Source organism: Microcaecilia unicolor, chromosome 2, assembly GCF_901765095.1.
Source record: "Microcaecilia unicolor chromosome 2, aMicUni1.1, whole genome shotgun sequence".
Classification (NCBI taxonomy): domain Eukaryota; kingdom Metazoa; phylum Chordata; class Amphibia; order Gymnophiona; family Siphonopidae; genus Microcaecilia; species Microcaecilia unicolor.
In genome coordinates, this window is record NC_044032.1 from 264,053,101 (window position 1) to 264,065,207 (window position 12,107).

Consider the following 12,107-nt stretch of genomic DNA (forward strand, 5'->3'; position numbering starts at 1 on the left):
CTTCCACTCATTTGTTTCCTCACACACCAGGCCATTCCTGCACCCATTTATACAACATACTGCTCTCCACATATGTCCTACATGGCACCTGCCACATCAACAAGGACATAGCTAAGCCCCTCCTTTCCTCCCAATCCTCTCTTTTACCAACAAGTAAAAGCTCTCTGTTTCCTGCTGGTTGGCTCGGCGTTTGGCAATGCTCTGCTTGCTGCCTGGATCAGATCCTGTGGATTTGAGCGATTCCGTAGACCGGCTGGACTGAAAGGCTTCCAAGACATCCCAGTCATCTGCTGTCATGAGGTCCAGGAGAGGCTGCAGGGTGGCCTTCAGTGTCTTGTTCACCTGAGAAGGGAAAGGAACACTAGCAATTAGTGGTCATACCCAAATTTACAATCCACACCTCGATCTGTCTCCCAGCCAGCCGTGGATATTTTATAAACCACAGCAGAACGCAGATCCTCTGCTCCCATCAATTACATTAATTTATTTATTTACTTTAAAAACTTGCATCCCGCCTAAAACCTAAGCAGTTTCCAAAGCAACATAAAAACAGACATATAAAATCAACACTGCCCCACCTCCTACAAATCTATAATCAGTGAAATCAAAAAGTTCACAAAAATGCTACAAGAAAAAGCTGCATTTTCAGTAATTTTTTTAAACTGTGGTACATTTGCACATAGGCATAGCTGGCCAGAAAGCCTGTTCCAAAGTAACACTCCAGCAACAGAAAACATTTATGCCTGTGTATCAGCATAATATGCTGTGGCCACTGCATCAGAAGATAGTTGCATGACCTATGATTTGATTTGATTTACTAGCACTTAATTAATCGCCTTTCATCACAGTGATAGCAAAGTGATATATAAAAATTTAAAATAATGAAAGTAACAGGAAAAGAACGCCAATAATTGAGAGAGCAGAGGAAAGGTCAGAGGATAGAGCAGAAAGGTTCATTCCCACCCTAATTTCTTCCCCTACACAGAATTATGGTATCAGCAATCTATGCCAAGAGGCAATGTTACGAAAATAATAAACAAAGTACCCCCCCTCCTCCTGACTTCACGAGAACCAATCCATTTGGATCCCAACTCAGTCAGAGATTTCATGGTCTCCCACCCACTTTGCACAGTGTCTTACTCTGACCGGTTGAACACTGCTAAGATTCTGGGAGGGGCACAGGAGGCATCAAAGCCCCAATGCCAGAGTGTCTCCTGTTCCTTGCCCTCCACCTCACCCTCCAGAAAACAGGAGCCCTGCAGTACCTCTTCTGTCTCGATGTTCACAGTGGAAAGCCTGGACTGGATCTGCTGGAATCGGGCAAGCAGCTCATTACACAAGGTGGACTCCACTCTCACATCACATACCTGACAGACAAGCCAAGAAGACAAAGCAAAAGGTTTTATATATAATATTTGATGTTGAAATATACACATACACACACACATGCACGTGATATTCAAAACTATTCAACCAGCTGTTACGGTTCCTGGCCATTTAAATAGGGTTTAAGCGCCTAACTGCGGATATTCAGCGGGAGATAACCAGTTATCTCTCGTTGCATATCCATATTATGTGACACAGCTGGTTAGGTGCAGATATTCAACACCTAACTTAGTGGTCAAAATAGGCCACTTAAATAGTAGACCTATCATTGACCGCTAAAAAGTTAACTGGTTAGCACCGAGTATCGGCATAGCCAGTTAACTTTTCAGCAGTCAAAATAAACCCGGAAATTCAATGCCGGTCACCGGATACATTCCAGCATTGAATATCCGGGTTTAACGCTGCCAGCGGACAGCAAACTCGTTGCCTTCCGCCGGCTGAAAATCAGGCTCACAGTCTCACTGAAATAATCATATTTTCCTTTTAGAGATTTAGGGGAGAAGTTAACAACATGGGCTACCGTTAAGACAGGTTATTTTACAACTAACCAAGCTAATTTAACACAGGTCCCATTTTAAAAGATTGAGGCCTAGGGGTAATATTCGGGATATTCGATGCCAGGCTATGTCTGGGCTCCAGCATTAAAAATGTGGGTATTGGCGCTCACCCAGAAATGAACTGGTGCCCTGTTAATTCGGCCGATAACGAGCCAGATGCACAAAGGTCCCATTAAAGATCAGTCTGCGTTTCTAAATCGGCAAAAATTTACTGATTTAGAAACACAGAGGGATTCACTAAGAAAATCGCATGCAAATGAGCTGCTCGTTGCTTTTGCGACCCAGCTCATTTGCATGCGATATGGGGGAAGCAAGTCGGTGAGCTGAGCATGCGCAGAACAGTCAATCGTTATGCATGGCTGCTCTGCGCATGCTACAGACGGCTCTCATACACGCAGACAAGCTGCGTCTATGATAACACAAAAGCGCTTTTTTTTGGATGGGCATACCTGTATTGCAGCTCCCTGCCTCCGGCTGCTGGGAAAAAGTGAAAAAAGCCTTGCTCTGCTGCTCTCCACTCTTCTGTGAGGAATCAGCAGCATCAGGGCTTGGTTCCACCCCCAGCTGTTCCTGCTGCTTCCTTCTATAATAAGTGGGCGGGACATCCCAGGCTGATGCTGTCCAATTGGTTTAGCCCCTCTCTGTGGAGGGGGACACCAGGAAGTTCGGATCCAATCAGTTCACAGACCTAAAGTGATGTCATCAGGGAAGCCCTGCAGGGAGGAGGAGTTGGGACAGTAGCCAGCCAATGAGAGTCCATCTTCAGGGAGATGGGTGTTCTAGGATGTCAGCCGGCCAATAGAAGGAAGCAGCAGGAACAGCTGGGGGTGGAACCAAGCCCTTGTCCAGTGTTGCCAGGTGGGCGGTTTTACCGCCCAATTGGGCGGTTTTCCGCGACCCGCCGCGGGAAATTTTTGCCCGCAGTGGGTTGCAGTTTTTTGGGCTTCTTTTGTGTGTTTTGGGCGGTTTTTTAGGCGGTTTTTTCGGCCGCGGGGGGCGGGGTTAGTGATGTTCTGGGCGGGGCCGATGGCGGGGAGGCGGGGCCGATGACGGCGGGGGCGGGGTTGATGACGGCGGGGGCAGGGTTGATGACGGCGGGGGCGGGGTGATGACGCGGGGGTGGGGGTGTCAGGGGTGGGGTTTGAGTTTGGGTGGGTTTTGGGCTGGATTTGGGCTCCTTTGGGTGGGAAAAAAGTTTTCCACCTGCCAACCCTGCCCGTGTCCCACAGACGCTGTTTCTTTGATGGACCCTTAACTTCCTTGCATTTTTGGTAAGTCACCATTTATTTATTTATTAGAATTTATTTACCACCTTTTTGAAGGAATTCACTCAAGGCGGTGTACAGTAAAAATAGATCAAACATGAGCAATAGGCAATTACAGCAGTAAAAATATTCAAGTAACAATACAAAGTATGGCATGGTATACTACTTCCATAGTATTTATTTATTTATTCCAGGTCATTTATACCCTGCCTTTAGCCGCAGTTTTGCAGCCCCAAAGCAGCTTACAATGAACTAATAAAATAAATACAGTTACAGCTACATTTCAATAGGGAAATTCAAACTTTAATTGAATAATAATTCCATAAACTTAGAAAGTTTGAATAAATAGTTTGTGGGTGTCTCTCAAGTAGAAGATATTTAAACAAAACAGAACCTCAAATCTCCCAATAGAGGAAAAATACAAATGTATCAAGAACCCTCTATCAATTTAGGAGTCCGTTTATATCATTGGTTCCAGCAAGGAAAAAAAGGGGGAAAAAGCAATCAGTCGCAAAAACTCACTACGAGTGAGAAAATCGAGTGATTTAAAAAAAAAACCCTAACTTCTTGTTAATTTACCTAATGAGGGACACCGAACACCAACCTGAATTCAACTGAATCTAACTCAAGTAATTAATAGAAACTGCATGAGTTACTTGAGTTAGATTATGGATTTTTTTATTTATTTTCCAAACGTCATACAAAGCGTAAAAAATACAGTGAGCACATTAAATCAGCAAGTTACTGTCAGAATCAAACGAGAAAAAACAAAATGCCCCAGATTGAGATCTTGCAGCCAAAGGCAGATTATGGATTTTTATCCTCATTTTTTGCATTATCATGTCTTATAGTATATACATGATAATCTACCTTCTCCTGACCTAAGTCAGGAAAGAGCAAAACACACAAGATATGAAATCAAATGTATTATATCTATAAGGCAGTCATTAGATGAACTTCATATCCTATGAAAGCATTTACTCCAGTCACAATTTAAGCCCTTGTGCAATTACTGGCTGAGCGATTCGCCATAGAACCCAATCCCTTATTTCTGAACAAGACACCATGGCCGTTCAGAGGAGGATTGGGGTGGGGCTGGAGGTGAACATAAGAATAACCATAGTGGGTCAGACCAATGGTTCATCCAGCCCAGTATCCTGTTTCCAACAGTGACCAATCCAGGTCACAAGTACCTGGCAGAAACCCAAACAGTAGCAACATTCCATGCTACCAATCCTAGGGCAAGCATTGGCTTCCCCCATGTCCATCTCTAGACTATGGACTTTTCCTCCGGGAACTTGTCTAAACCTTTTTAAACCCAGATACGCTAACCGCTGTTACCACATCCTCTAGCAATGAGTTCCAGAGCTTAACTATTCATTGAGTGAAAAAACATTTCCTCCTGTTCATTTTAAAAGTATTTCCATGTAAGTTCTTTGAGTGTTCCCTCATCTTTGTACTTTTTGAAAGTAAAAAATCAATTTTTTTCCTCTATCGCAACCATTCTGACAAGAGAGGCAGTGGTTTTGTTATTGTGTATTCTACTCATTTGAAAATACACTTAGGCCCTGCAGTTACAATGGCTCCACTCAAGATTCTGCATTTTGGCCACTTGAGTTCTCCCTTTTATACCTTCTGCCACCAGTTTCTACTTTCAAATTTCAACTCTTGCAGGCTTACATAACTCAACTAGTTCTTCAACATCAGAATCCACTTATTGTAGGAGATTTGAATCTCCATCTAGATGATTCCTCAAGTCCATTTGTGAGGGAGTTTGGGGATTTAATTCAAGATTTTTCATTGCATCAACATGTGTCATTGCCTACACATCGAGTGGACCACCTTTTAGATGTTGTCCTTTCTTCAACAACTTCTCCTTATATTTATTTATTTATTTATTTATTGCATTTGTATCCCACATTCCCCCACCTATTTGCAGGCTCAATGTGGCTTACATAGCTTTGATAACATTGTCATAGCTGGATATCAGATACAGTTAGCTATGTGTAGTGATTAAGGAAGAGGAGAGAGAAGAAGTAAGAGAGTTGTTAAGGTAGTTATAGAAGGTATGCTTTCATAGTTGAGTGGACTTAGTGAGGTTATATATTTCTGGAACAAGCCTCTTTACCTATGCCCTGGACAGACCATTTCTTTCTTCGGTTCTGTGTTCAGATCCCCCAGGTATCGCGCTCTTCAGCCCGTCCAAGGTTGAGATTTTACTAATCTCTCATTTGCAACTTTTGAAGCCTCTTTATCACTTCAAGTTTCTCAACTCTCTGGTCTCTCCCTAGAAAATCAGGTTACTTCTTGGGATTCAGTTCTATCTACTACTTACAATTCTCTAGCACCATTTACATCACTTCATGTTGCTCAGGTCCGCCACTGTTCTGAACCCTGGTATACTTCTGCCCTAGAGCTTCTTCACAGACAACTTAGGCAGTTAGACCACTGGAGGAGGGTTGGTTTACCCTCAGCACTAAATACAAAGCTCAAGCAGTTTATTACAAACAAGCCATTCTTCACGCTAAATTGGCTTACTATTCTTCACAAATTCAACATGCGCCCTCCTCTGCTAAATTATATAACATTCTGTGCTTTCTGTCTAATCCTCCCTCTGCATATTGTACTCGGGATGCTTTGCCTGATGCAGAAGCGTTAGCCTCCCATTTCCACTCGAAGGTAATCTTTTTACGATCATCAGGACCAGCATCCCAACAATCATTTTCAGCATGCACTCTTTCTTCTTCATCATCAGTAATTCTACCAACTCAAGGTAATGTTCTTGCCACATTTACTTCTCCTTCTGTGAATGTTCTACAACGTATTCTTACATCATTACATACCACTACAGCCCCTCAGGATCTGTAAATGTTGGATTGGTGAAAATGTTCAGATCTTTGTTACTTCCCTTCCCTACATTCATTCTATGATTTCGGTCTCCCTTGCTCAAAGTCAAATCCCAGATCAATGGAAACTAGCTTATATCTCTCCCAAAATAAATAAGAATATAGGTCAGGTGACTAATTATTGTCCTATAGCTCACTTATCATTCATTTCTAAATTGATAGAACAAGTAATCCGTCAATAACTAAAGGACTACTTGGATGCACAAGGAGTTTTCCACCCCCATCAGACACAGTTTCCGAAATTCCAGAGCACAGAAACTGTTCCCCTAGGCCTTGTTACTCATATTCTCTGTTATCAGGATACCATGGTCCTCATCTCCTTAGACCTGACAGTGATGTTTGATCTGGTAGATCAGTGTTTCCCAAGTTGGTCAGGGAGTGCCCCCTTGCAGTCAGGCTTTCAAGATATCCACAATCAATATGCATAAAAGAGATTTGCATACAATCTCATGTATATTCATTGCGGATATCCTGAAAACCTGACTGGTAAGGGGTACTCCAAGACCAACTTGGGAAACATTGTGGTAGATCATTCTTTTCTATTAGATCGTCTATACACTATTGGTATCCAGGGTTCAGCCTTGGATTGGCTGATTTCTTATTTGACTGACAGATCATATGTGGTTTGTTTGAACAAGAAATGTTCCTCTGCCTATACTATGCCATTTGGAGTTCCCCAGGACTCCATTACTTTTTAATGTTTTTTTTTTTTGCCCCTTTGTTAATTTACATAGAACAATTAAGTCTCACAGTTTTTGCATATACAGATGATGTTCAGATTTTGGCCCCAGGTTTATCTTGAGGATGTACAATCTATTGCCCAACTGAATAAAAAACTGGATCAAATCTCTCATTAGACAGCATCCCACAATCTTCAGTTGAACTTAGACAAATGCACTGCCATTTATTTTAATTGTTCCAATGTTGGTTCTCTGGTTCAACCATTACAAATGGTGGCCCATATATTGTCAGTAGTTGATCTTGCACGGGTTCCAGGGGTAATCTTATACAGCTCTTTATCCTTTCACTATCATATTTCTTGAACTGTGAAAAGCTGTTTGTTTAAGTTTAGGATGTTTTACTCGGTTCGTCGTTTATTTGCTACATCAGCTCTACGTGTCCTTACTCATGCTATGACATCTGCAATTGGTGCAGAACATGGTATTGCGTCTACTTATGGGGGCAGGATGTTTTCATCACATTACTCCCTATCTGTGGGCTGAATACTGGTTCCCTGTCATATATTGGGTGTCCTATAAGTTATTAATTTTAGTATTTAAAGTTCTTTTCTCTGGGTATCCTCTCTACTTGTCTTTCTTTTTGCTGCCTTATACTCTTTCAAGGACACGCCGTTCTTCACAAGGCCGTTTCCTTTAGATTCCTCCCCATTTTAGTGTGCAAGATACTACCCTGTGGAATTCTCTTCCCCTGGATTTACATTTAACACAATCCTTGGCTGCTTTTAAAGTAAAATTCAAGACATCTGTTTCAGCAGCCTTTTTGGTTCTAGGTGTCCTTGGCCAGCCAAGTGTGCAGTGTCAGTTTCTGGATCTTTGTTATCTTTACTTTTTCTCTCTCATTATTGTAGTTCTGTTTCTTTTCTTTATTTTCAATATATATGGAATTGTAAACCACTTTGATGGTCTTCCCTAGGCGGTATAATAAGTGTTGAATAAACTTGAAACTTGATGTACGTTTACTTGTTCTACTACAAAATACTGAGTGGTGTAGAACGAGTAAACGTAAATATGATAGAGGTTCTACAACCTCTATCATATTTCCCCCAGCCATCTCATTTTCAAGCTGAAGAGTCCTAAACTCTTAAGCCTTTCCTCATATAAGAGTATCAATAGAAATCAAACAAAATAAAACATGGAAAAGAAAATAAGATGATACCTTTTTTATTGGACATAACTTAATACATTTCTTGATTAGCTTTCGAAGGTTGCCCTTCTTCGTCAGATCGGAAATAAGCAAATGTGCTAGCATTACTATGACAGTCTGACAGGGTGGGAGGATGGGGGTGGGTAGGAGGTATGCATGAGGACATCAAAGCATATCATTGATATTCTAACAGGATGGGTGTGGATAGGTGATGGATGGGGTGATCAACAGAGAAATACAGCTTTATGGTTTATAATGGGCTAGGAACCCCAGATCCTTGTTAAGTCCTTTCTGTTGGGTGTTAAAATATTCAATCATTCTGACTTCAAAGGTCTTACGTTCTTGTATGGTTTTAAAGTTACCTTTCAGGATTTCTATTGATAACCTTAAGAGTGGACTAACATGGCTACCACACTCCTCTACTCATATAAGAGGAGTTCCATCTCCTTAATCATTTTGATCGCCCTTCTTTGAACCACTAGTGTAGCCAAGGGGGGCCTGCCCCCCCCCCCCCAAAGACTGCTGATTTGGATAATGCGAGACCCTAAGCTTCACCAGCAGAACCTTTCCTGCGGTGATATTTGCCGCCGCACTGCCTGCCTTGCTTCCCCCTCCCTCACGTGCATGTTATTATTATTAGCATTTGTATAGCGCTACCAGACGCACACAGCGCTGAACACCTGATACAAAGAGACAGTCCCTGCTCAATTGTTCAGTTTTAATGATTTGGAGTATTCTTGCCCCCTACCTGTTACACTTGTGCTGGTAAATATGAACCCTTCAAAACACACCCGAAATCCACTGTACCCACATGTAGGTGTCCTCCTTCACCCCTTAGGGCTATGGTAGTGGTGTACAGTTGTGGGGAGTGGGTTTTGGGGGGGGTTAGGGGGCTCAGCGCCGAAGGTAAGGGAGCTATGCACCTAGGAGCAATTTGTGAAGTCCACTGCAATGCCCCCTAGGGTGCCTGGTTGGTGTCCTGGCATGTGAGGGGGACCAGTGCACTACGAATGCTGGTTCCTCCCACGACCAAATGGCTTGGATTTGGTCGTTTTTGAGATGGGCGTCCTCGGTTTCCATTATCGCCGAAAACCGGGGACGACCATCTCTAAGGTTGATCTAAATGTTGAGATTTGGGCGTCCCTGACTGTATTATCGAAACGAAAGATGGACGCACCTCTTGTTTCGATAATAGCAGTTTCCCCGCCCCTTCGCCGGGACGTCCTTAGAGATGGGCGCCCTTAGAGATGGTCATCCCCGTTCGATTATGCCCCTCCACATCTTTTTTGAAATGCGGCGACCAGAATTGAACACAATATTCGAGGTGCAGTCGCACCATGGAGCGATACAAAGGCATTATAACATCCTCATTTTTGTTTTCCATTCCTTTCCTAATAATACCTAACATTTCATTTGCTTTCTTAGCCGCCTCTGCACACTGAGTAGAGGGTTTCAACGTATCATCAATGATGACACCTAGATCCCTTTCCTGCTCGGTAACTCTTAATATGGAACCTTGCATCACTCTTTCCCACATGCATCACTTTGCACTTACTCACATTAAAAGTCATCTGCCATTTGGATGCCCAGTCTCCCACTCTTGTAAAGTTCTCTTGTAATTTTTCACAATCCTCTTGTGATTTAACAACTTTGAATAACTTTATGTCATCAGTAAATTTAATTACTACTACTACTACTTATCATTACCTCACTAGTTACTCCCATCTCTAGATCATTTATAAATATGAGAAAAATAAGCAGCAGCCCCAGCACAGATCCCTACGGAACCCTACTATCAACTCTTCTCCATTGAGAATACTGACCATTTAACCCTACTCTTTGCTTTCTATCTTTTGACCAGTTTTTAATCCACAATAGAACACTACCTTCCATCCCATGACTCTCCAATTTCCTCTGGAGTCTTTCATGAGGTACTTGGTCAAATGCCTTTTGAAAATCCAGATACACAATATCAACCAGTTCACCTTTATCCACATGTTTGTTCACCCCTTCAAAGAAATGTAGTAGCCTTGGTGAGGCAAGATTTCCTTTCACTAAATCCATGTTGACTTTGTCTCATGGATCATTAATAAACATGTTAAATAGCACTGGTTCCAGTACAGATCCCTGGGGCACTCCACTATTCACCCTCCTCCACTGAGACAATTGGCCATTTAATTCTACCCTCTGTTTTCTATCCATCAACCAATTCCTAATGCACAACAGAACATTACCTCCTATCCTTCTTATTTTCTTAATTTGGGTCTTTTTTCCATTCTTTGAAGGATGTTCTTTTGGCTCTAATAGCCTCTTTCACTTCACCTTTAAACCATGCTGGCTGTCATTTGCTCTTCTTTCCACCTTTGTAAATACATGGAATACAGCTGGTCTGGACTTCCAAGATAAGATTTTTAAACAAAGCCCATGCCTGATGTACAGTCCTAACCTTTGCAGCCAATCCTTTTAGCTTCTTTTTAACCATTGTCCTCATTTTATCATAATCGCCCTTTTGAAAATTAAATGCTATTACAGTAGATTTTCTTTGAGACTTCACTCCAGATATTAGCTCAAATTTGATCATGTTCTTTGGTATATATATTTGATATTGTATGTGATATTGTGTTTTAATAATAAATATATGTGATTTTGTAATCTGCCAAGAATGAAGGATTGAGCAGAATAGAAATTGTGATAAATAAATTAATTAAATAGAAAATTCCATATCATCATGCTGATCAATCCATAGACTGGTGGGTTGTGTCCATCTACCAGCAGGTGGAGATAGAGAGCAAACTTTTGCCTCCCTATATGTGGTCATGTGCTGCCGGAAACTCCTCAGTATGTTCTCTATCTCAGCAGGTGGTGGTCACACACAGCAGCAGCTCTGGCTAGGCCTCCAAGCCTAATTTTTAGGTTTTGTTGAGTGCCTGGGGTTGAGGGCTCTTCTTGAGCAAGTGCAAACCTGGTGGCGCCAGGTCCCTCCTTTTCTCCCCCCTCCCGCTGGCTCCGTTAAAAAAAAAAAAAATTTTTGAACGTCCTTAAGGGCGTTTATTTCGACGTTTATTTAAACGTTTATTGCAGCTACTCACTGGGACACCAGGTCGTTACAGCTCAGAGCGAGAAGCAGGTAATTTTTACCTTTTTATAGCGGGCAGGGGGTTCCCCGATTGATCTCCACGTGGCCTATGGCGTCGGAGGGCAAGGGCGCGAAGAATCGCTCCCCGGACCGCGTGTGCGCTTCTAGCGGGGATGCGGGGGTTTTAAAGTCTGATTCGCCCTTGTTGGGTGTCAGTTTGGAGGCCGGTCAGTGTCCCGGGTCTTCCTCCGGAGCAGCGGTTTTTCCCGCCTTAAACGCCCATCCCCCGCTGCTCGCCTCCGCCATCTTGGCCGGCCACTCTGCTCGGACGGCTTCTTCTTGGGCCGCCCTTGAGCTGGGAGACGTTCATGCCATGGCTGCCCTTGATTTGGGCGACGGCAAAAAAGCGGCTAAAGTTAAGCGCCGTTCTTCCCGCGCGGCTCCTTCGTGGAGTGTCGCGCCGGACACCATCTTGGATGCGCAGCATGGTTCTCCCCCGCTCTTGCGAGCGCCGGTTGAGGGTGCGTCTAGGGCTGTGGCCCAGGCCGCTGAATTGCACAATTTGGGGGGTTTCTCCCCCGAGTTTATTTTGCTGCTGCATCAGGCCTTCCTTATGCAGAACGCTGCCCCTTCTCCCTTGTCCGATAAAGGGGTTGAGGCCCCCGGAAGTAAACGCCCTCGGGTGGATGCCCAGGCCTTAGAGGACGCTGTTTCCTCTGATGTAGATGAGGGCAGCGTATCTGAGTTCTCCCAACGGTCCTTTGGGGATTCCTTGGAGGAGACAGATTCCCGCTCGGATGGAGCGGATGACCCCTCTGCAGCACGGATCTTTCGCTCAGAGGATTTGCCCAACCTGTTAATGCAGGCCATGAGCATTTTGAAGATTTCCTCTCCGGAGGACGTCTCTCCCTCAGCCCCTGTTGGCTCCGCCAATATGCTGGGGACGAAGCGCCCGCCTAGAACCTTCCACGTGCATGATGCCATGCACACCTTAATTTCGGCTCAATGGGATGGCCCGGAAACGAGCCTCAAA

General features: G+C 43.5%; 1 protein-coding gene across 1 annotated transcript in view; it reads right to left on the reverse strand.

The window, feature by feature from the left end:
• Positions 1 to 12,107, reverse strand: part of ARHGAP4 (Rho GTPase activating protein 4) — a 161,672-nt gene that overhangs the window by 63,696 nt on the left and 85,869 nt on the right. Inside the window, exons 8-9 of the mRNA XM_030194094.1 lie at positions 1,266 to 1,367; positions 148 to 342 (exon numbers count right to left, since the gene is read on the reverse strand). Of these exons, the coding sequence (XP_030049954.1) occupies positions 148 to 342; positions 1,266 to 1,367 (297 nt within the window). The remainder of the gene's footprint in view (positions 1 to 147; positions 343 to 1,265; positions 1,368 to 12,107) is intronic.